Raw genomic sequence first — 24,064 nt, forward strand, 5'->3', positions numbered from 1 at the left:
AGCCTGGTCAAAAAACAATTAGTACCTGCACAAATGAAATACAAGCTCCAAACAGTCGCCCAAACTACCAAAAAAAAAAATGAAATTAACCAAATTTCACCGACCATTGTAGGTATGTAGTACTGTAGTAGTATTTCTGTGCAATGGCTAAAATTATGGATTTATGAGATTGCGGAAATTATGAGGAACTGGGCAGATCATGCCAGACGCTCTAAGCCGGGCCTCGATTTGGAGCGCACCTTGCGTCAGATGCAGATCTATGTAAAAGATCTAAAGGAACATCTCGGAGGCCATCTGGTACAATAAGATAATAACAATAAGATTTAGATCAGTTAACATTTGATTGATTTATTTGAAAAAATAATTAATTAAACTAATTTTTTTGCATATACATATGTGAAAAACAATTTGAAATGTTCTTGCTAATTGTAGTAGTCTAAGCCGCTTTACATATTAGGTAAATACATATCGATGTCTAAATTTATGTACATGAGGAATTCAGTGTAATGGCTAAAATTTAAGAACGTGGCAGACAATTACAATACGAAATACAAATATGAATACGAAAAACGAATCACACAACAATGGAATTACGAACTAAACGTTAAGTGTAGTAGTCACAGTGCGGGCTTTCGGCTTTTCATCGGGCTTTCATAAACAGAATCAACTGAATTGGAAATCGCTTCAATTTGAGACAATCGAAGTGGACTGCACAGGGCACAAACAAAATAATATTAACTGACTTTATGGGCTATTTTTCTGTGTGTGGTATGGTGTAGTCTAGTGTAGTATATTATGTGGTATACTCGATGCACGTCTAAGGCACTCTATAAACAATTTCAGCTAGCAATCTGATTTAAAATGTATTCTGTCGTCTGTCATCTACGGACTAATGAAGGAGCATTAGGAATTACTGAACTTCTCATCGCTGGTCAGCACGTTGTAGGCGCAGCCCAGGGCCCAGGATATTTCGTGACCATCGATCTTCTTGTAAAGCTGCAACAAACACACATTTAACACATTTAAATACACATTGAGCAATGTAAAATAATGTCTGGACTGCTTTTACCTTAATTTTCTTGCCATCGTTGAGGCCAAATCCCTCGCGCAACAACGTAGATATGAAGGTCAGATCGAAGCACATAAACGGCTGCTCGTCATTGGGAATGGCACAGATCTCTTGCGCCTTTTTTCGATAGGCCTCGACAGTGGTCTCCCCGCCGGCCAACGGATCCACAAGACCCGACTCAATGGCACGCTCAAAGTAGTAGCTGAATGCGGCCACCGCATGCTGCTTAAGGGTGAACGGCTTGGGCTTGACCAGCGGCATCACCTTGCTCTTGACCAGCTCAAGGCAAGCCTCAAAGTCGACAATTGGCTGCTCGGCTGCACTGGACTTGCTGTTCTCCCTGCCGCTCACCTTGTACTGGACATTCCCGTAGGTCCAAGTGCGATTGGCAATGATGGGATTGACGCACACACTCTCCAGCAGTGTATCCTCCTTCTTGTGGCCGTGGGTGAATACGGCATGGCGGGCGGCCATCAGGCCCAATCCCAAATAGCTGTGCGTGAACACATTGATTTTCTTGCTGGAGGTGACCACCTCGTGCATGTACTTGTCGTAGACGGGCACCTGCTCGGGATCTGTCGGGGAGAAGGTGACTTGGGTGCTGCCGCCGCCCAAGTCCAAGGCAGCTGCCTGGTTGGTTTTTGAGAGGCGACCCAGCAGGAAGTTGACGGTGAACCAGCTGAAGATGCCCTCGTCGGTGCCATCCATGATCTCCACGGCATCCATCTCCACGCTGAACTCCGACTTGGCAAACAGATCACGCACAGCATTGAGGATGTTCTCCGCCTTGCTCTGGGGCAGCAGTCGCAGTCCGGCGGTGGCCTTCAAGACCAGCGGCGTGGATGACCAATGCTCCTTGGGTATGAAGGCACGAGCTTCGTCCAGCAGAAGCTTGATGGAGTGCGCTCCCTCGGCAGGATTGTCAGCAAATGAGCTGAGGCCCGGCTTGCGCTCCTTGAAAAGCTCCTCGTACAGCACCAGCTTATTATCTATAAAGCTACGATTAAACTTGTAGGCCAGCACCCGACTCCCTGTCGATCCTGCATCAATGATGGCTGCGTACTGTACTTTGCTATAGCCAAACTTCGAGGCCAGACGGGCCAGATACGGACTGGCATTCTCTGAGATAAAGCCTGCATTGTTAGCAGATTCCGTTTCAGTTTTGGTTTTTGTTTTCCGTTTCGGTTTGGAGGTAGAGGAACGGGAAACGATGGGTTGATGCGGCAAATGGGGTTCAATTTGCGAGAAGGGCACGGTGACAGTGGGAAATTCAGAAGGTTTGGTTAGTACAACTTTGGCAGGCTCTTCATGAACAAAATACATATGATACACACCAAAGACAAAGAGTAGGAGGATCACAGACACAATCAGGCACAAAAATGATATCTTGAGGCCGCTGGGACCGCGACTCCCTCCGCCGCTGCCAGTGACGGAGCCGCTGCCTTTCCGGCGGTTGCCCTGTGACGGTTTATCATCCGTAGCCAGCTAAATCGGGGGATTGGAATAAAGTTAACCGGTTAGAGTAGGTTCGATCAAATACATCATTTAGAATTATGTTTTAATTGATTAGTTGCATAGCATAGTTGCATAGTATATGGGTTTCTACCAGCTTATATTCGTATTTCATTGCTCGGTTTCGTTGCGTTTGTCGCTGCCCGTCGCTGTGCCGCAATTATTATGCATAACTGGTGCTTTCGCTTAGACACATTTCAAGTGTTTGCCCGTTTTAAATATTAGCAGGCCGCCACACCATCACCATATATGTATGTATCTTGCTTTTTTTTCTCAGTCTCTTGTTTGCTATCTCTTGAAATGTCAATTGTCAATGGCTGTGTTGTTCCATTTATATTTTTCTTCTCTTTTTTTTCGGGCCGCTTTTATCGTTCGCTCACATGTGCCAGGGCTGCAGAGCCGCACAGCTTGCGCAATCGATAACTAGACAAACAGCTGTCAGGGCTACAGGAAATTCGGGAAATTCGAATTGAAATTTGCAATTCAAATTTCAGCAACATTTCCAAGCACACCAAAAACTTACACCCGTAAGTAAACAGATGATGGGTAATGCCTATAGGTACAATTTTTGATTTATTCATTAAAGAATCTTGCATGCAGAGATCGAATGATCCGCATCCTTATTATATCTCATCCAATCCTCACACACCTTATATGCACATATCGGTGGGCCGACCAGAATCAATTAAATGGCACATCAAAAACAATCATCACCCTTTCAATGGTGCGCAAAATTGCCCCCCAGAAAAAGTTCAAAGTCATGCCAAATTACACAATTTTTAGTGTACAGCAGCGAGCAGCAGGCTAGTAAGCGTTTTAGGAGGGCATCTTATCACACAACCTTCAAGCGATATGCCCACGATTAGATACTGTACCTATGCATGTCTGGGCACGAAATTGGGCAGTCAGATCTATTAGCCTGATTAAATAAAAACGTTGCTGGGGCAACACAAACAAAACTGCTGAAATTACCATTATTTAAACAAATGTTTCGCTTTTGGTAAGTGTGTGACGACAAAGTCCCCCCTTCCTATTTCAATACAATGAAATAAAGTCAACATACTCGTAGCTAAAACTTTGTACAGACTGTTGTGTGTCTGTCGATTCGACCACGAAATGGGGCTGACGACAAGTACTATGAAATTATTTCATTTCGTATCAATTAATCGTACATACAGTATGTATGTACATCGACATGCGGAACGAGAGCCATTAAATATTCAGTGTGAGAACTTATCACATCTGCTGCGAAGGCTTGGGGGTGGAGCACTACTGTAATCAATAATGCAACTGATAACTAGAGACGTGGACGGCTTTCTTGTGTCGATTAATAGTGAGTAAGCCGTCCCAGATATGTACATATATACGTTTGTTCCTATGGGCGATCCAAGTACTATATGACACGGACGAACGAAATCATGAAATTGGAATTGAGGCACGCACAATATTGTTTTTTTCAATAGTTTCATGGTGGTTCATAACTGACTAGACTAGTTTTATATAAATCAATATTTCGATCAGAATGCAATACCAGCCTGGGTTGGGCGTCGATAAAACATTAGGAATCAATGGGATTATCCCACTGATTTGTGGATAGTGCCTTATCAGAAGATCTTATTTCTGTAGTAGAATATACATACATATATGTACTTTTTCCAGTTAGAATTCCCCAAGAAATTGAGTTTCACAGACCTACTGTGCGGGCCACGATTCCCCCACTTACTTGCAACCTGTTCAGTCCCCGCTGCAGCTCCACTCCACTCCGCCCACACGCAATGCAATGCAATGCACTGATCCCCAAACCGAAAGACTCTCTCGTGTGTATCCCAAATAATGTTTCGGGGAAAGCAATTGAAAAAGTTGTCTAGTCTAGCCAGATTGTGGTGGCATTATCATCAATCGAGTGCCAACACAATTTGTGTGTGTACGTTTTTTTGTTTGTGGGTTCTGGCACTTGGATGACCTTGTGAATAAGAAATTTAGAGAGATATATGTATGTATGTATGAGCACCCAAAAGTTAACAAAACCAGCCGGCTAAAGCGCAAAGGTCAGCGAATTAAGCCAATAATTAAGCAAAGTTCGGATGTACATACATATATGTGAGACAAATTAACATTAGCGAATAGTTTTAGCTGTCTATATACCTACATACACACCTGTGTACCTTTTATTTGAAAATGAAATTTGCATAAAGTGTTGCACGCCCTTTAAACCAGTTTGGCAGCCTCCTCTAATACTGCTCCATCTCACTCCTCCTTATGACTCTAAATCTATCTATCGCTCTCTCTCCCTTGCCGGCATTGAATCTGCTCAATATATCTGTTCCGAATTGTATGTAAATACATAGGAATTTTAAATAAAAAATTGGCACCCATTTAAATACTACTGATTGAAACAATTATTTCCCTCTGTGTAAGACGGGCGGGAAGGGAATCGTTTAAATTTTCAACTTCCGACTCAAAAGAGAACAAATTTCTTTAGAAATCTCGTTCTCGCTCTAGTGGTTATTTTTATCAGTGTGCGTGTGTCGGCGAGTGGGTGTGTGTGCACACCGAAATTAGCATTAAAAAATTTAATTCTATTACCCCTTTAACCTTTGGCCTTACTTTTCTTTTGCGCACATCGGTGGTCGTCATGTTGTACTATTTGTTTTTTACTTTACTTGGTACTTTATTATGTAAATACTCGAAACGAAAATGTTTTTGCCGCACGGAATATAAGCTAACACATTACTTAAAACTTAGTACGCACTAATGTATATACATATGTATGTTATGTGTTTAGCGCGCCTTTGACGACTCGTGAACAACCGACTTGTGGACACGCGTCGCGTACGGAATGGCGGGCGTCCAAAATATTTATTTACATTTATTTACTACCAGTCCGCTAGGGATGTTAATATATTGATAGGTCCATATATCGATATATATTTTTTACTGCCGAAAATACTAATTCGGATTCAACGGAACATATATTCTGAGTTCAGGAAATAGACACACTTATTTCAACCAGATCCAAACAAAAGCATATTTTTCTCTCGCTCTCACTGCATGCTTTTCCTTTCAGAACTTCTCTGCTTTTCAAATATGACAGGTAATTGGATGTAGTGCCATACGATCATTATCGATGCATCGGTATTTTTCTGCGATAGGCGAAACGAGCTCGGCGGTTACATACCTTTTATTTTTAAATATAGCAATGGAATAACAATTTAGGCCAGACATCCGATTTTGTGTTTGTTATTTCGAAACGACACGTCCATTTATGGACATGTTTTTGATATAATCTATTCTAAGCTTTGTTTTACACTTTACTTGAAATTGAAATAAAATAGATTTTAGAAAGACGTTTGATCTTAGAAACTATTGAGCGACTATGTTTATATTTTCTTGTTTGTTTAGCGATCGCTTTTGAATTCAACAAGTATATTTTATTCTATTTATTTCTGAATTATTCGGCAATTTGTAACTGCCTAGCCTAATTCTTTGAGATCGGAACTATTTGGAAAAGAATAGATTCTGGCCTGATACACACCCTTTTAATCTGGTTCGAGTAAGAATCATACAAGCATCTATTGGCCGAAACTGCTCAAGATCACACAGCCATGAGTGGACACGGTTGCGTTAGCAATCTAGCTAATTACGCTCTCAAGGAAATTAGAAAGAGGAATGCAGATGAGTAGAAAGCTTCGGCACTTGCAATGCAGAGGAACGTCTTGAACAAATGTTCTCCATTTAAGTGAGGATTGCTAGAGAGTCGTAATGGATTATCTCACAGTAGAAGACCAGCGAATCTTAAACATTTGAAAATGATCTTTCGACGGACCAGGGGACGGATGGTCGATCTATAAAGCCTGAAACAGCTCAAATCTTTGCACGCTGATCTCGACATGGGAAATGGGTGGTGCATACAATCTCAAGCAATTCGAGTGTCCACGAAAACTGGACTTGCATACTCCCTTATAAGTATAACGAAACTGGATCAACTGGAATCTCTGGAGCTTGGTGGATTTCTGCCATTTCTGTGATTCTGGATTTCTGTGAGCTGGTCTGTCAGTTGCCCAGATTGAAACACCTACAGGTGTCACTTCGGTTGTGTACATGACTCTTTCATCGAGGGGTTGATCAAGAACCAGGTTTCTCCTGTGGAAAGTGTTATCCTGGATAAGCCACATTTGTTGGAGGTAAAGTTTAAGCACATGTATTGCAATGTTTTTACACTCCAGGAATTCTGTATCCTGCGCCACCGTGCCCTTAAAGGATTGCAGCTGAAGAACATTACGAATGGCCAACTTCTGGATCTCCTGAAGGGACTCTTTCGCCTATAAGTTCTCAATATACGAAATTATAATCCCATATTTACAAACAAAGAACTTGGTGAGCAAGATCAGAACTAGCAAGTCTACAGATTCATTTACAGATTTTACACATTACAGATTTTGACAAATATTTGTACGTTTTATTGTCGAATGTCAAGGCCTCCACGGTGGGCCTGAAATCGAAGAAGTGCCACCGGAATTAATTTTGATAGTCCAGAACCATCCCATCATCCTATGGAATACCATTACAAGAGACCAAGTCTTCCGGTTTGTCCGCCTGATGCGCATAAGAGAGGCGTTGGTGGATTCACGGGCGAACATTTGCCGAGCCCTGCCATTATTAACTCTGCCATTTACTGTCGAGGCCAAGAGAGCTGATTTGATGGGCGTCAAATGCAAATTCGCATGTGCAAATGCGCAGCAAATGCAGTTTTGCAAACACCACACCGGTTTCCCTACCTTGAATGAAAGCATATCATATCTTATGGGAAAATTGATCGAAAGATAAGTTTTTGTCCGAGTTCCTCTAGACTTGACTAAAAAACTAGAGGTAAAGTATTTCCGGCTTGTAAACAAACGAATATGATGCGATACGCAGACCCGGATTATAGGGATTTTTGGATTGAAATAAGAACTAAGAACGACGGCTTTCCCACACAGAAGGAAGAAAATGTAGCATTTCCTGGCTTGCTGCAATAGAGTAATGTCTTTATTTAATTTTACTTCCAATTAATCATAAAAAATACATTGTTTATAGCTTTTTGAGGGGATACACGCTCTAGAAGAGCAAATAGCGTTGGGTTAAAGCGATTCCATGGCGGAAATTTGGTCTGTTTTACAAGTAAATCTTAGGGATCTGTGTTGGAATAAACGAGTAATTGAGCGCTCCGATTTCATATGCACTACAAAGATGAAACAATTGGCTATAACAGTTAAGGGTGTTCCGCTCCGAGGGGATCGTTTTATGGCCGCGACAATATCTGGGGCTTAATGGCCAGCCTATCGACGATGTACTGGGGCATGCAGAGCGTTGGATTGATGGCCTTCAGGCCGGAGTGTCCCAGCAGTGAGAGACCACCAATGCCGAAAAGCGTGTGGAATATGTCGGGCATGTTGCCCGTACGATCGGAGAATCCGCCTGTCTCTGCGTCCTGGCAGGACAAAATAAATTGCTGCAGCTTCTCGGAGCTGATCCAGTGTAGGCGGCCCATAATGGTCAGCGAGGAGAGAACCCACCAGGAGTAGCACACATCTGGCAGTTTCTCGGGCCGCCCATTGAGTCCGCCCGAGCCCAGCTGGCGCTCACAGAGCCACCAGCCCAGCTTGTCCACGTCCAGCAAGTGCAATCGGTGTGTGAGTGAAAGGAAACCCACGCAGCAATAAATGAGACCTGCAGGAGAGCCACCCAATGGGAGTTATCAGAACGGTACAAAAGTGATTAGCTCATGATCATGACTCACCCGCATGGGACTCGGCGCCTGGCTTGGAGCCGAATCCGCCATCCGTCTGATTGCAGCACGACATAATAAACTGGACCGCCTTATCGATGTCAATGGTCTGCTCCATACGCTTGAGCAGAGTCAGAGTGGCAACCGCACAGAAACTGAATCTGGTATCCACCTCGCCCCATTTGTCACCAAAGAAGCTGCCGTCCGGCTGCTGCAGTCCCACAATAAATCGCACCACGGCCTCGCAATCGATCTCATTCAGGGCATCATATGTGCAGAGTATTTGCACCGCTGACAGAGTGTACAGCATGTGCGGATCGTGGCCCTCGCAGGGTGCAAATCCCCCCGTCGTGGAGCACTGGCACCGCTTCACAAACTCGATAATGTGCTTCCTTTCCAGGCGATCCAGCTGCCCCATTATGTCAAGGGCTGTGACGCCCCAGTAGATGCCCGACATGCGCAGAAACTCGGTCATGCAGTACTCGTAGTCGTCCTCCTGCTTTCCATGATTCTCGATGTACTTCACATGCTTACAGAACTGCAGCTCTTGGATTCCCGCATCGGCATCGCCTGATCCCCCGTTGGTGGGCTTTACGAAGGTCGTGAAATCCATCGCTGATTGCTCTCAATTGAATGAGATGAGTTTTCTATTCCGAGTTTCGTTTGATTAAATTAATTGGCTGTGCCTGCGCCTCGGAATAGTTTCTGTGCTGTTCTGGTTCTGAATAACAAAAATCTGAACCATGGGCGCAGCTGATTGGCCCGCGAGACGGTTGGCAACGCGGGCTAGGCTACCAAACAGCTGATCAAATGGTATATTTTGCCAGTTTCATCAATCTATTAAATTAAATTTTCAACGTATATAGAAATCCAAAAAAAGCAAGTATTAAGAGTAGACCAGTAAATTTGAAAATTGAAAATCGCTAATCGTATAAAATTATGTGGTCATGGCTGAGAGATCTATCTTGCTAGTAATATTCGACGGAAGATCAAAAACTAAGAATATTTCGAGTAATTTTCGGTATTTTCCGGTATTTTTCGGATTCTATACCACCACTAGCGATCAGCTGTCGCGATTAATCGAAGCACTGCCATCTCAATTGGATTTGTGGCAGACATTCCCGTGGACGGCCGTTTTGAAGACTAGCGGTGCCCTTTGGCGCAGTTTTGGCCCACTACTCCGCCCTGCCTCCACCCCCAGAAGACCAAATTCATTTCAACAGACCCTTGACTGAAAACGGCATCTGGACAGCGTCTTCAGGATTCTGCCGTGGGGAATGGGGCCTGCTTCACCCCTGTCAACAAAGAGCGTCATTCCGTGGAGCTGCATCGTCTGTCGCAGTTCACCGACATCCGGGCCGTGTGGACACCGGATGCGAAAGTGCTGTGCAATCACACGGCACAGTCGCCCAAGTTGTTTCCACATCTGCATAGCCAGCGGGGTGTGACACGCAGTACTCACGACGTCTGCTCGAGCACAAGCATCTGATGCTACTGGAGGACTAGGAGTACTACGGCGTGTATACGGCCAGATAATTTTAAGTGGCGGGAGTAGTGACAATACAACGACTGTATATCCGACTTCTGGCGCTGTGACGAAAGGGCTGCCCGACGGATCAGTTCAGCTGACAGTCAGCCGAGGACAGCGACAAGGCTCTGATCTGGGATGGTAACACATGTGACAACTGTGACAATGTCTGTGGCCGACTGATCTGGGATGGTAACACATGTGACAACTGTGACAATGTCTGTGGCCGACTGCTGCAAGCGGCCAGAAGACTTTCAGGTGAGTGGAAAGACACGATATCTGCCCAAATTTTTAAACTAACAATGTCCTACTCCACCTTCCCTCAGCTTTGCATCGGCCGCCATGCTCTGCGATGTCTGGGAACTGTGCCGATGGTGCGAACGATTCGTTCGATATTTTTTTTGCAGGGCGACGCATGGCCAACCTTTTAAGGTGCCCCTTACTGCTCGTCCTCCATAGCCTCTGAAAACGGCGCTTGGTGAAGGACCGGTGAAGGCATCTCAGGAGCCGATCTTCAGGAATCGGAGCCGGGTTCTGCTCCGGAGCTGAAGAAGGTACTGTCGGTTGCCATCTCCGTGGGCGTGGTTTCGGCTGCTCCGGAGCCCGCAGCCGAGGAGCCCCCTACACAGGCCGAGGCCACTGAGGAGGCCTACTACTAGAATTATATCTATGTTTATGTGTTCATTGTGACGAGCATAAAACTCCCAGTCGTAAATAGATAACATGGTTTATTGTTACCAAAGTCTACTCTACAAAACTCTACGAAAACTTTCTCATTCACTTTGGTCGGAGGCTGCAACGATGTTGAGCATGTCGGCGTCCATGTTTTGCTCGACGCAATCCGCCGACGTAGATTTTGCATCCGACTAATGGCCATCATATCGGATTGATGCCCCGCCAATTTGCTAGCAAAAGTGAACGCTGCCAGGGAGTTCCCTGTGCTGTGGGACATGGTGCAGCGGTGAGCGAAATTCCATCGCTTTATAGACCGAGTGCTGGGCCCTCTTTATAACTTCCAGTGCACTGCATCAGATTGGCACGACACGGCGTATCCACCGGTGCACAAAGATGTAAAGTGCCGCATCCTCAGGGAGGTTCAACAGGTGGAAATGATGGTTGGCTGTGTCTGCTCCTACCCGGCGACACCGTTCACCACATTGAACAGGCTAACCAGCACGGACCTGGAACTATGGGGCAACTTCATTGTAGCATTGGAAATCCGGAGCAATCCATATAGATTTTTGGCGATAGTCGTGGGAGTGTCTGAGATGGATACTCCCAAACATGATGCGGTCAACACAAGATAAGCGCCTATCCTTACAAATCCGTCCTTTTCAGGACTAGCAACAATTTATAGACAGATATATATTTTCTAAATATAGTTTGTTTAAATATAGATTTAAAATATAGACGCTGCTGCAGTCGAATGATTCCCGGCTGATCGTCAATTGGCCGGCTGGCTGATCTAATTGATCCATAGATCTCTAAGGAGCGGGCTTCAGCTGCTGCCAGATTCATGCACTTGTGCCGTGGCAGACGCAGATGCTGTCTGATGTCCATTGATGTCATCAATACTGAGGGACACAATGTGCTTTCCCGGCACCATTACGTTGCCCAGTAGACGCGGCTCCTGTCCCTCCACCAGGTACTCGGCGCACATGGAGAGCACAATGTTAGCATCCCGATCCGTGCAGTTGAAGAAGCCTACCAGGACACGTCCATCGGTTATAACGATGCGAAGGACATGGCCCAACCATTTCTGCAGCTTTTTGCGTCCCGGTGTCATGTTGGGATCGTTCATTTGGTGCGGAGCATTGGTGGTGATTCGAAACGGTTCCACTGGAGCGACAGTCTGCATCTGCACTTGGTGGCCACTTACAATGAGATCATCCATACTTTAATCGTAGCCTCTAACAATATGTAGATTTAATGTAATTTGTCAGCTCAATTATTTTAGACTCAAGTAGACTGCGAATGTATGTGTATCTAGCCCAGGGCTGCATTCAGTTGGGTATCGGTACGGTCACACTGGCCCAGGCAGCTGACAACAATTTTGCGGCACTTTTGTTTCTCCAAAACTTTAAAGTCTTGGTTGAATATTAAACAATGAAAATGCCGTGCAGCCCTCTGAATATCGGCGATCAGTTTCCCAACTTCGAGGCCGAGACTAGTGTGGGAAAAATAGACTTTTACGATTGGATGAACGATTCGTGGGCCATTCTCTTCTCGCATCCGGCCGACTTTACGCCGGTGTGCACTACAGAGCTGGCCCGAGTGGCTGCATTGATTCCAGAGTTCCTAAAGCGTGGTGTGAAGCCCATTGCCTTGTCCTGTGACACTGTGGAGTCGCACAAGGGCTGGATTGAAGACATCAAAAGCTTTGGCAGTAAGTTCCGAGTTTTATTTCGACGGAACCAGTCTCATATATTTGATTATTTTTCAGAATTGACCAGTTTTGAGTATCCCATCATTGCTGATGACAAGCGCTTGCTGGCGCACCAGCTCTCAATGCTGGACAAGGATGAGCTGAATGCGGATGGCCTTCCTCTGACCTGCCGTGCCGTGTTTATCGTTGATGAAAAGAAGAAATTGCGTCTTTCCATTTTGTATCCTGCTACCACCGGACGCAATTTCGAGTAAGTTACAGACCAGACAAAGGTTCCAGCTTTGGTGTAATTACCCATTTGTCCCACTTAAGTGAAATCCTACGCGTCATCGATTCGCTGCAGTTGACCCAGACGAAGAGCGTGGCCACTCCAGCCGACTGGCAACAGGGAGGCAAATGCATGGTGCTGCCCACCGTTAAGGGAGAAGATGTTCCGAATCTCTTCCCCAAGGGCATTGAGACCATTGAGGTGCCATCCGGCAAGGGTTATCTTCGCACCACTCCACAGCCCTAAGAGCGAACATTCCGAACACATTGTTTTGAAACATGACTTTATTACAAAAATTATAATTAATAACAATAAAAATAATGCACAATAAATTGTTCGCGTACAACCATTTACGTCAGGGTAGGGCTTTTAGTCTCTGCAAAAGCAATGCCTGCCGACCGAAAGTGCATTAGACATTCGTCTTAAAAACTAAATCAGATGGGAATGTGTTCCAAAAAAGGTCGTGTTTCTGTTCTACGAAACTAAATATACATAGGTACATCAAATACAATAAAATAAACCTATAAAAATCGAGTAGATATTGCAACAGTATAACCGCAGTGGTTGCGAAACTATAAATAAGGCCAACTCTGTACAGTAGATGAAGAACTTTCGAGGATAGAAGAAAGCCGACAACCAAGCTTTTGCCCGTAACCAAAAGTAACTGAAAAAGAAAAGATGAATTCTGATTATTTTACTGAACAAGAATACGTTTTAAATAGTATCATCCAGATTATTGGGATAAGGGAATGTCCCAACTGGAATTATACAAAATAAATTGGCTAAAACCCAGTTAATAATCATTTAAAAAATTAATATAATCACTTATTCCTTGGGATCAGGAAACTGAAACCCCATAAGAAATGTATATAAAGGAGACTTTCCCTTCTGTTATATATTTATGCGTGTACATATGTATAAAGATGCTGCACAAACTGTGTTTGTTTCCTTGAATATGTTAATGAAATGCAAATATGTACATTTTAAAATGTAAATGGTAAAAGCTTTCACTACCAAACAGGTTTCAAGTAGCCACCGCATGGGTCTCCGAGAATCTCGGAGTATCTCAAGTAAAAACGGAAATTTGATATGCATATATACGCTTGTAAAATTTCTTTAGAGCAGACTGACTTCGTCACCATGTCATGACCTCGTACTTACAATTTAACTACCACATGCCACTATTTCTAGTCTAAGCACCCTTCTACGTCAGCGTCTACGGCCGGATGATGTCTGCAACATTCGCCCAAATCGGCGCACCAGGAACGGCCACAGAATGAGGACAGCAAACCACAGTGGAGATATATTCTTGAAGGGCCACCAGACGGGTTGTTGCCGATGCGATGCTCTCGACTTTTGGCCATCGCGTAGTTCGTTTATTGTCTGTTCCAAGCTGCGAACACGCTGCTGCACTGCGCCCACATCGTTGTTCATACGCGTGATTGTGATTTGGATTTGTCGCAGCAGATCCGTATTATGGGCAATGGCCTGGGTGACTTCGTGACTTAAATCATATGGGTCGTCGTATTCATCGTCCGAGGGCTCCACAATGGCCACGCTGCTGTTGTTGGTATAGTTGTGGCTGTCATGAGTATAGTTCGTCGATTTGGTCGTGTAGCCATTGCTCAGGGATGGCGTAATGTGTCCATTGGTCACAATATTGCCGCCATTCTCCGTAATTGGCTCCGATGAGGCTAATGGAGGCCCCGGCTCATCTTCTCCGTTACAGCTGGTTCCATGCTGTGGACTGTTTGTGCGCGAATGGAACGGCGAGTTGGGATGCGACTCGGCGAGCTCCCTCATGCCGGGGGAAACCAATTCCAGTTCGTCCAAATTGATGTTCCCCAGGCCATCAAGACTGCCCACAAAGTTTTGCACGTTCTCTGTAAATGACATCGTTTCGATGATCTCCTGCAGACTCTCAACATAACGCTGCATTGCCTGCTCTTTGCTCAGGTGTCGATTGTCGTTCCAGGCGTCCCACTTGGCCTTGCCCACCACGTCCCAGAAGCCAGGCTTCTTGTGGTCACAGGCTCCTTCGGTGGCCTGCTTGAAGAGGCCGTAGAATTTCAGCATCATGCTGGTGCTTGGCTGGTAGGGACCATTCTTGGGCAGTCCTTTGATTACATTGACGGCAGCTTGGAAACGTTCTCCAATGGCGGCCATCTGTGAAGCAACTACAAAGGATGCACTTGAATACTATGTAAATGGAAGATTAGATAGAATACGGTCCAAGTTCATTTTCCATTAATCATCTATCGTTCCGCCGTTCGAATTCGAGGGAATGTCGACGGCGCTTACAAATTACCTAATTATTTGTGCAACCTGGGTGCTGTAAATCGTTAGGCAGTATCTGTTGTGTTTTTTTGTGTTGTTGGTTGTCTTCTGTTATTGATTCTGCCTTTCATTCCATTCGTAAACGAGCGACGTATTGAAGAAGACCCACTTGGTGACAAAGTTCGAGTTCTGAAGTTCAATCGTTCTCCGGATAAGCTTAAGTTTGAGCTTTTACAATGTTCTTATCGACCTCGGCTAATCGACTTGCAAGTGACTTGTTGGACGCTCTTTGCTGGCGTTAGCGTTGAATTCGTTTTCGCAATCAACAAAAATTAAACAAAACTAAAACTCTCTAAAATCAAATCTTAAATATACCGTCCTACCCTCAGAAATATACCAAAATATACCGTCTCATTTTAAAAATATACCGTAAATATACTGACGAAATCAAGTTCTATAATACATATTCCTCGTCTTGAATATTCCGTCAAATATTACTAGTTAGATAGATCTCTCAGTCCTTCCCACATAATTTTATCCAATTAATGAACCTATTTTCTAGTTGACTGTTTTATTTAAAATACTTGCTTTTATTGGATTTGGCCTAAAAAAAGGTTTTAGCGAAATAGGTCAAGACAAAAACACGAAAGAGGATAGTCGTTCCTACTGCTCAATTTTGAAGAAGATTTGTTGCAAGTCAACCGGAGTATGTCCATTTGTATACCCTATTTCGTTCATTTTATGTGAAGATACCGTTTTATAACGTAATAAATTTTCTCATAATGATATGTTTTAGACATATTCATGCATTTGATTTGATATACATATATCCTGACCCCGATACCAATTCTTGGTCTCTTTAAAATATCGTTAATATACCACTTAAACAGACTTAATCCTGGGATGACAAACATTTCCGCAATTCTATAATATCCTTTCCTAGGGTATGCAATGTTGCTTGCATGTTGCCGCAACAAGGAACGCGATTTTTGCTGTCGGCAAAATTGGTGAACATTTTTGACGATTTTCATTGGCCGAGAGCAAAAATCGCGTCGATCCGTTAACCGATTCGTAGTTTAGCGGTATATTTAAAAAAGCTAAGTTTATACATTTATACATATTAAAAATAACTTATTAGTACTCAGTTAAAGTGACCAACATGGCAAGTACCCTGCTGAATAGCATGATGGCAGGAAACGGCCGCGACAGAATGTCCGAATCTGTCGTGCATATTGGGCATATTACCAATCGTCGATATCGATATCCAAGTACAGTAAAGAAAAAGACCTGTTGCCTTCATTTTCTATGCCGCGGACCACTTGAAGTTGCAGCCGCTCCAGTCCAAGATGTAATTATACAAGGTGGTCTCGTCGTTCGGCAGGTTGTTCGCGGACGAATTTTTGTATATATTCTTAGCCTTTATGTGCCGTCAACAAAAATAATGACATTGCAGTTTTTGCCGCAATCATTTACCGGAAGTACAATGTAGTCATGTACCAAAGTGTGTAGTGAACAGGAAGTTCTCGGAGCAAAGCCACGGTTGCATCATGTGTGCTAATTTAAAAATCTGCGACAATCACTTTAAAGCTTCTCAGTGGAAGTCTGCACCTAACAAATGGCAGATTTATAAAAGGAGGTGATTGAAGGATGATGCCGATCCAGATAGAGAGAAAGCAAGAATAAAAGGATCTGTCAATTCAAGCAGGGTAAATTTGCCAGGTGAAAATATATCAATAAATGTAACTGTTTTGTAGGGTGCGTCCCTATGGTCACTATGGTCCGAACGACCACTTTTGTTGGCCAAAATTAATAACTCCCGAACGGAACAAGATTTTTTCATTTAGTTTTTTGTATTGGATATATATAATCAATAAGAAATGGATTTAAGAAAAAAAATGGGTGTGGCACCGCCCCTCTTTTTAATAATGCATATTTAAATTTTTAGTTATAGTGAAAAAAAGTATTAAGCATATTTTATTTAAGAAAACGGCGTTGCACGACTAAAAAAAATTTTGATTTAAATAAAAATAAAATCGTTTAAAGGTTTCCGTAAATTATTGCCGAAATCCTTGTCTAGAAGCAAGGTTAACGCCTCGTTAAGTGAGATATGTGCCGGCTTTCCGACTGGGTCCTGTACAGCCTTACGAACTTAGTTAGCATATTTGGACATAAAGATAAATGTATTGAAAAAAAGGCTTGTGGCCAATCCACATATTTTCGTTCAAACATCTTTGAATTTTACCGGCATTTGTTCCGGTATGTTGCCAAACGGTAACAAATTTTCTTGCTGGTATCTTCAAAAGCTTTATTAATTTCATATGATATGTCGCCTTAAGATCCGTTTTCAAATAATTGATAATTTTACCCTTCTCTGAATTCCATTCGGCAAACAAATCTGCATTTTCGAATTTGAGGTTATGCTCTATTAATGCAAATTCCAAGAATTGTGGTAAAAAGTGGCATTTCTAACTATATACATTTCAAAAAGAATTTATTAATCTACGACACAGAAAAGGTTTCAGGGTGGGACTAGGTGGGACTCACTTTGTACACCTTTTCAAAAATTAGTTTTCATTACAAGTTGGCACATGTTGAAGGCCTCACTTTAACCTTCAATTACGAAGACATCAGAACTACTAGAGACAGTTTAAAACTCAAAACACGTAGTAAGAACCCGACAGATTAAGATTCATCAAAAAAATTTAATCACGTCTTGGCGTTTTTCAATTTTTGAGATATCTAAAGTGGTTATTAATTTGCCACTTTTTCCCTTCACGTGCTTTACTATAAAAACAGTTGGGTTGCACAGCTGATTTTGCGAATGTGGCGCCATCTATGGAAATTTCTGGTACGCAGATTTAATGGTCGATCTTTTTCTAATGCAGAGCGATCAAAACCAGGTTTCAGTTTTGACTTTGAAAAATTAGGTTTTGGCCAACAAAAGTGGTCGTTCGGACCATAGTGATAAAAACTGATGAAATGTTCATGGAAAACGAATGCCTGAGGCAAAAGATTCGTGCTATGGAGACGAAAGTGCATCAAATAAAAATATTACAGAGTGGGGAAAAACGATCCAAATTTAATTCGGATGACATATCTGCGCTATTTTGCCTGCATACCGCAGGCCTGCCTGCAGGCGCTCGAGCGTAAAACCATCTGTATGAAGGGCACCGTTTTATGGAAGATTCTTTAAATTATTAAAATAGCAAAAACAAGTTCAATTGGGGTACATTTTTTCAACCAATCATACATATATTTTCGTCGATCCTGAGTAAAACAAAAAATAACTGTGGTCTTTTCGGAAGCGAAAACATCTGAAAAAAAACAACTGACAATCGAAAGCACATACATAAAATTTCATGAAAATCGGAGAAGTTCAATAACAAACATTGTAACAATCAGAAGCAGAGGGGCCAATTTGAGTCGTCGAACGATCAAGTCTAGAACCATACGAGATATAAGAGTACGAATTTCAGGTGAACAAATCCAAGAAAACAATGCAGATGAGCGTGGGAGCATGGCGCGGTTACACGCGTGAATCACAATCGCAAGAGGCCCGAGATGAACGAAATCAACAAAGGCAACTAGAACTGAGAGTAACGCGCAGATACATAGTCGACAGACGTAGGGGAATTGAACAACGACGCAACAAACGTAGAGGAATTGACCAATCCTCGCTAACAATTTCATCGAGCATTTAAATCAAATTTATTTCTTCGACTAGCGTTCTAGCCTATGATCCTGATGTTGAATATTGTGCTCATTCTACAGTGGTTGTTGGTACTTTGAAAACATGTTTTCTCAAGAGAAAAAAAAAGACAACGGGGCTCTGCTTGCTCACCATTGTACGTGTGTATGCATGTTAGGTTTCAGTTACTTTGTGGGGGCTTATGAAAATCTAGAGATGACACCTGCGGCTAGTGATGGACTGATTCGTGCATATATGTATGTCTGTCTGTTGGTAGCGAAGCCAGTGCGCTCTTCTAACTTGCTTAAGCAACCAAAAATATATCCTCGATGGACCAGAACAACAGCGTATAAATATTTGATCTTAATAAGCGAGTACGGTATTGAACATTTATCCGGAGATTGAAAATATTCCTCGCTCGTAGTCGAGCTTGGTGGAATAATTAATGCTATTCGAATTTTTTTGAAACTTGTGCTGTAAAATATAATCATTTTAATATTTTTTTATTTCCGAAAAAGTTGCATGAGCTGGCACATCTATATACTGTATTTTATGGTTATTGGCTGCACGTACACGCAAGACCATGGATACAATAATATTTCTTCACAAGTCAAGTAACGTAAAACGAAGAAAACACACACAAACCTTCATAAACGATCTGGGCGGACTGACCCCAGCCTAGGATCACTACCTTACAATATATTTGCGAGCCGTTTGCGATATTGTTTTTGAGTCTTTTATGATATGTATCTTTTCTGAGCCGAAAGTAATATTAAAAGTTATACACTATTTTTATACCCGATACTCAAAATGAGTATTGGGGTATATTAGATTTGTGGTAAAAGTGTATGTGTGTAACGTCCAGAAGGAATCGTTTCCGACCCCATAAAGTATATATATTCTTGATCAGCATCAATAGCCGAGTCGATTGAGCCATGTCTGTCTGTCCGTCTGTCCGTCTGTCCGTCCGTCCGTCTGTCCGTCTGTCCGTCCCCTTCAGCGCCTAATGCTCAAAGACTATAAGAGCTAGAGCAACGATGTTTTGGATCCAGATTTCTGTGATATGTCACTGCTACAAAAATATTTCAAAACTTTGCCCCGCCCACTTCCGCCCCCACAAAGGGCGAAAATCTGTGGCATCCACAATTTTAAAGATACGAGAAAACCAAAAACGCAGAATCGTAGAGAATGACGATATCTTTTAGACTGCGGAATCTGAATTATAGCCAGCATCAAGAAAACAATTTCATTTTTTCTCGCCCTGTCTCTCTCTAACACACACGTAGCATAGGCGGCTTTGCTTAGAGTAAAACATTAGCGCCTAGATCTCAGAGACTATAAAAGCTAGAGCAACCAAATTTGGTATCCACACTCCTAATATATCGGACCGAGACGAGTTTGTTTCAAAATTTCGCCACACCCCCTTCCGCCCCCGCAAAGGATGCAGATCTGGGGATATTCATAAATCTCAGAGACTATTAAGGCTAGAGTAACCAAATTTGGTATCCGCACTTCTGTTAGATCTCACTATAAAACGTATATCTCAAAATTTCGCCCCACCCCCTTCCGCCCACACAAAGGACGAAAATCTGTTGCATCCACAATATTGCAAAATCGAGTAAACTAAAAACGCAGAATCATAGACAATGACCATATCTATCCGGTTGCCGAATCTGGATCAGATCGGATCATTTTTGTAGCCAAAAGCAAGAAATCAATTTTTAGTGGCTACGCAGCGCCCGACGTCACGCTCAGACTGATTTTCTGTCTCTCTCGCACGCACTCTTTGTCGTGTCGTTAAATATTAGCGCCATCTGCCGGAGGAGAGCCATACTGACTTAGTATCGGGTATAACTGTAGAGTTGCGGTGTCCGCAGCAACTCACAACGTTCCCCCTCGTTTTTTAATACTTTTTCATTTTTATACTACAAAAATTAGGATAGTGAATTAAGTTTAATTTGCTTATGCCCTTTAGAGATTTGAGTTTTTGAGTTGCCCGGTCAAAATCGCCGTCTTCCAAAGAAAATATTTCATTAAAATAATTATTTCTATACAAATTACAAATTAATTTGAAAATATTACTTACTACGGATGTCTAGAATAGCCCGCAAGCCCTTTATACACTTTTTGGCATCATTAGCGATAGTGGACCGCCAAGAGCTCTGAATACCTTTGTCAAATGCCTTTTCGGCCGACATCATTAACCCTACGATCCGTACAAATATAAATTTGAATATATTTGGCAAATTTAGCTCGTGAGTTTAACGCAAAACACTTACCACATTTTTAAAGAAACTTTCCTCCTTCAAGCTATGGTCGAAACGGTCCAGTTCTTCTATAGTTTTAAACGGTTGGTAAGGCATAGCTTCTTTGGTTTGAGGATCTCTCTACAAACCTTTGCCTTTATGGATCCAATTTCAGAGCGAAGATCCACCATTTCAGCTTGTTTCGGTAGATTTTATATATCAGGTGCATTTTTTAAATTCAGTTTAAAAAAAATATACTTTAATTACCGATTTTTTACTCCCCGTTTATGCCCTTCCGCTGCGGTTTTCAATCACAAAAGAACACATAATGAAAAAAAACAGCGGCGCTGCACAGTGGGCAAAATGGCCACTCTAGCTGCATTTAATTCAAAATTTCATGACAGAGTCTGTTGAAACTCTCATATTTCGTGAAGCAGGGCTGTTATAAACAGCAAGAGCTGTTATAAACAAGTCTTTGGGCCTTTTTTGTTAAGCTGGCAAAAATTTGTGCAAAAAGTCAAAAATCAAAGCATAGTTAAAATTTATTCTGAACTAGCAATTTATAGACTTGTAGCTTTTTGGTGGAAGGTGTATATGACGTTTAATTATATATATTAGTTTAAAATAGCTGTGGAAGTTGACCTTGGAAAATTTTTGCTTGAAAAACATATTGCATTGTTTGGTGGAGTGCATCCTGTGAGATGTGTACGATCTAGTTGCAATTGTTTTTGATACACATTCTCTAATTTATTGTGAATTTGGATGCCCAAAACTATCTGCATATGGCAGCCGAAAATAATAGTAATTTAATTTTTCGAAAATGTCCATCCCAAGGCGAACTTTTCCACTTCCGTACAACGGTCGCTACCAAAAAAGTCTATTGCGAATGAAAATGACATATTTTCAGAAGAAATGCAAGAAGGATAAGAACACTTGTAAGCACGTTTCTGCAAAAATGGATAAAATGTAATGGAACATTTTGACATTTCGACAAGTGGTGGTGAGAGAAATGCTTCTAAAGTTATATCATTGAAGAAGAAGACGTGGCAAAAAAAATATAATGCATGCTCTTCTAATTACATCTGATTCTTTAATTTCAAAGTTATCAAAAGTGTCATCGAGGCTTTCCAAAGAAAATATAAAGTTGGATAAAGAAGTTAAAGATTTGCTATTTGATGTAAACTTTGAAAAAGACGTTTTATGTTCCGATAGTTCAGATATGGGAATTTAGATATATTTAAAATTACATAAGTTACACTGGTAAACTATCTTCAGAATGGTATTTTAAAATATTTAAATATTTTGAAGGATCAGAACTATAGTATCTATTTGATATAGTTGACTGATTCTACTGAAATTTGGAACAATCATCCGGCTATTAACAATCATGCTAAACTAAAAATGTAATTAAGATATCTCTTAAATTACTCTTGTTATTAATTTAATGCCACTAGATTGGCCGTTTCGCCCACTGTGCGTTGTGCCGGACAGCTGTTTGACATGTTCGTTAATGTTCTATAAAGCTACATAGGTACACACGATGCAAGCAATATGCAGCAAGTTAAAAATAATTTGCAACAAAAGTTTTCACATACATATGTTCACACTAATGAAAATATTGCATGAAATTTTCTTGCTTCAGTCAATTTTTATTTTGCACGCAAACTTTTGCATGGCTATTTCGTGAAACATTAATGTCTACACGTGTTTTCATTTTTTGTTTTCAGTGCTTGCAAGTGACACTCATTTGCAAGTTCTGTTGTTTTGAGAAAGTCAAGGAATAACGTTTATATTATGTCGGCAAAAAATCGAGAGTTGTTGCTATTGCTATATTAGCAACTTTAATAAAACGTAAAAAAATTAGAAGATTAGAGTCTGCAAAAAAAAAGAAAGTGTTGGGTGAAAGAGTGGATTTCCAAAAGAGATGAAAGAGGAGTGCATCAGAACCTTTTAAAAGCAGTCAGTGATTTCAATTTTTTATTAGAAAAAGTAAAAAACTGCTTAACTAAACAAGACACTGTAATGCGTCCTGCGATTCCACCAAATTAGCGATTAGCCCTGACATTGGGTTTTTTAGACACGGGTATGTATTAAATATAATTAACATTTTTATGTACTTTTAATTAATATGTTTATTTATGTAATTTAATTTCTTACAGGTGATTCATATCATTCTCTGATGTTTCTTTTTCGCATTCCTGTGAGTACGGTTGCAAGCATTGTGACGAAGTGTTGTCGAGCTGTACATGAATGCCTCAAAAGGGAATATCTTAAAGTAAGTATGTAAATTATTTTCTTTTTTACTATCTTAAAAGCCAACAACTGGAGAATTGGTAGACGAGTACACAATATTAGGTGTGGAACAAGTAGAAGTGCCCTCGCTATCAATTTCCGATACTTCCAAAATAGCTCTTTGAATTTTTCTGCGAAGCACAAGTCTATTTTGGTGTGATTTCAACAATCTGAGCTCAGATGCAACGAAATCTCCGAACACCTGATGGTCATCCGCTGTCTTATCGAGTAAAGCGCTTGCCTTTTTAATAAGCCGATCTTCGTCCTTAAATTCTATCTCGTCACGATTTCTTTTTTTTGCTTTGGATGTACTTTGGATTTTTTGTTTCGCCTGTTGGTGGAGTGTCATGGCAATATAAAAATATATAAAATAAGTAATTACTACGATATGTTCAATAAATTGTACTACTTACCAAATTTTTAATTTTATAATTATTTCCGTCGTCATTTTTAATAAATTTAAGCGCATCGAAAAACTCCCATTTGCTGGTATAGTTGTCCGATGTAACCTGGCCACTCTTTTTTTGCTTCACTCTGCGCACCTCTTGCAAAAATTGAGTGCGTAAATTATGAATTTTTGTTTTTATTTCATCATCACTTTTGTCTAACTTTTCAGCAATTTCGCGATAAGCTTTTTGCTTTTTATGCTTATTTTTATAGTCTGGTGACGAGACATCCCATAAAACAGAATAATTCTCGTACAAATCAATTAATTTTATCGTTTTCTCGCGATCCCACATGTTGCTTTGCTTGCTGCAATATTGCGACTGAAAGCAAACAGCACATGCAAACAAGCAAGCAACTGACGCAACCAAGTTAACCGTAAAATTCTGTATACAGACGACAAGCTAAAATAGTTGCCGCAAACAGTTATTGCAAATTTTTTGCTTGCTGCAAAGTGTTTGCACTCGTATGCAAACGTGCAAATTTGATTGCAGCAATTAACTTGCTGCGAATTGTTTGCATTCGTGCTTTACGAGATCCGGAGTTTCTTGCGTATCATGCTCTTATCAAGTCCGTTTGTGATAGTT

General features: G+C 41.6%; 5 protein-coding genes across 9 annotated transcripts; 1 reads left to right on the forward strand and 4 right to left on the reverse strand.

The window, feature by feature from the left end:
- Positions 1 to 322: 322 nt before the first annotated feature.
- Positions 323 to 5,384, reverse strand: LOC6596417 (ectonucleoside triphosphate diphosphohydrolase 5). Of its 3 annotated transcripts, none has more exons than XM_026987560.1 (4): positions 5,189 to 5,382; positions 2,404 to 2,554; positions 1,070 to 2,202; positions 323 to 996 (listed from the first exon to the last, which is right to left on the reverse strand). In XM_026987560.1, the coding sequence occupies exons 1-4, from the start codon at positions 5,216 to 5,218 to the stop codon at positions 904 to 906; spliced, it is 1,407 nt and encodes a 468-aa protein (XP_026843361.1). In that variant the 5' UTR covers positions 5,219 to 5,382; the 3' UTR covers positions 323 to 903. The 3 variants fall into 3 exon arrangements, with proteins under 3 accessions (XP_026843361.1, XP_002021815.1, XP_026843360.1); XM_002021779.2 differs by lacking the exon at positions 5,189 to 5,382 and adding an exon at positions 2,676 to 2,911; XM_026987559.1 differs by having other exon boundaries at positions 1,070 to 2,554; positions 5,189 to 5,384.
- Positions 5,385 to 7,578: 2,194 nt separating this feature from the next.
- LOC6596418 (geranylgeranyl transferase type-2 subunit beta) lies at positions 7,579 to 9,065 on the reverse strand. Its single transcript, XM_002021780.2, has 2 exons — positions 8,361 to 9,065; positions 7,579 to 8,290 (listed from the first exon to the last, which is right to left on the reverse strand). The coding sequence occupies exons 1-2, from the start codon at positions 8,959 to 8,961 to the stop codon at positions 7,863 to 7,865; spliced, it is 1,029 nt and encodes a 342-aa protein (XP_002021816.1). The 5' UTR covers positions 8,962 to 9,065; the 3' UTR covers positions 7,579 to 7,862.
- A 2,170-nt stretch (positions 9,066 to 11,235) lies between these two features.
- Positions 11,236 to 11,805, reverse strand: LOC6596420 (N-alpha-acetyltransferase 38, NatC auxiliary subunit). Its single transcript, XM_002021782.2, has one exon. It carries the CDS (start codon positions 11,768 to 11,770, stop codon positions 11,375 to 11,377), a length of 396 nt encoding a protein of 131 aa, XP_002021818.1. The 5' UTR covers positions 11,771 to 11,805; the 3' UTR covers positions 11,236 to 11,374.
- A 127-nt stretch (positions 11,806 to 11,932) lies between these two features.
- Positions 11,933 to 12,862, forward strand: LOC6596421 (peroxiredoxin-6). The gene is made up of 3 exons (XM_026987537.1): positions 11,933 to 12,262; positions 12,320 to 12,512; positions 12,575 to 12,862. Exons 1-3 carry the CDS (start codon positions 11,983 to 11,985, stop codon positions 12,774 to 12,776), a joined length of 675 nt encoding a protein of 224 aa, XP_026843338.1. The 5' UTR covers positions 11,933 to 11,982; the 3' UTR covers positions 12,777 to 12,862.
- Positions 12,797 to 15,124, reverse strand: LOC6596422 (acyl-CoA-binding domain-containing protein 5). 3 transcript variants are annotated; one of them, XM_026987536.1, is made up of 3 exons: positions 14,839 to 15,124; positions 13,692 to 14,729; positions 12,797 to 13,194 (listed from the first exon to the last, which is right to left on the reverse strand). In XM_026987536.1, exon 2 carries the CDS (start codon positions 14,694 to 14,696, stop codon positions 13,740 to 13,742), a length of 957 nt encoding a protein of 318 aa, XP_026843337.1. In that variant the 5' UTR covers positions 14,697 to 14,729; positions 14,839 to 15,124; the 3' UTR covers positions 12,797 to 13,194; positions 13,692 to 13,739. The 3 variants fall into 3 exon arrangements, with proteins under 3 accessions (XP_026843337.1, XP_002021820.1, XP_026843336.1); XM_002021784.2 differs by having other exon boundaries at positions 13,692 to 14,696; positions 14,839 to 15,123; XM_026987535.1 differs by having other exon boundaries at positions 13,692 to 14,707; positions 14,839 to 15,123.
- Between the last annotated feature and the right edge of the window lie 8,940 nt (positions 15,125 to 24,064).

The sequence above is a fragment of the Drosophila persimilis genome, unplaced genomic scaffold, assembly GCF_003286085.1.
Source record: "Drosophila persimilis strain 14011-0111.01,24,50 unplaced genomic scaffold, DperRS2 tig00000124-arrow-pilon, whole genome shotgun sequence".
Lineage (NCBI taxonomy): Eukaryota > Metazoa > Arthropoda > Insecta > Diptera > Drosophilidae > Drosophila > Drosophila persimilis.

Bases quoted from the DNA above. Each gene is read 5' to 3' on its own strand.
- LOC6596417 (XM_026987559.1), bottom strand. From the start codon at position 5,218: ATGACGACCACCGATGTGCGCAAAAGAAAA. The intron at 2,555-5,188 runs GTAAGGCCAAAG...CCCCCGATTTAG, and splicing joins CCGATGTGCGCAAAAGAAAA to CTGGCTACGGATGATAAACC. The intron at 997-1,069 runs GTAAAAGCAGTC...TGTTTGTTGCAG, and splicing joins ACGATGGCAAGAAAATTAAG to CTTTACAAGAAGATCGATGG.
- LOC6596418 (XM_002021780.2), bottom strand. From the start codon at position 8,961: ATGGATTTCACGACCTTCGTAAAGCCCACCAACGGGGGATCAGGCGAT. The intron at 8,291-8,360 runs GTGAGTCATGAT...GCTCTCCTGCAG, and splicing joins AGGCGCCGAGTCCCATGCGG to GTCTCATTTATTGCTGCGTG.
- LOC6596420 (XM_002021782.2), bottom strand. From the start codon at position 11,770: ATGGATGATCTCATTGTAAGTGGCCACCAAGTGCAGATGCAGACTGTC.
- LOC6596421 (XM_026987537.1), top strand. From the start codon at position 11,983: ATGAAAATGCCGTGCAGCCCTCTGAATATCGGCGATCAGTTTCCCAAC. The intron at 12,263-12,319 runs GTAAGTTCCGAG...ATTATTTTTCAG, and splicing joins AGACATCAAAAGCTTTGGCA to AATTGACCAGTTTTGAGTAT. The intron at 12,513-12,574 runs GTAAGTTACAGA...GTCCCACTTAAG, and splicing joins ACCACCGGACGCAATTTCGA to TGAAATCCTACGCGTCATCG.
- LOC6596422 (XM_026987536.1), bottom strand. From the start codon at position 14,696: ATGGCCGCCATTGGAGAACGTTTCCAAGCTGCCGTCAATGTAATCAAA.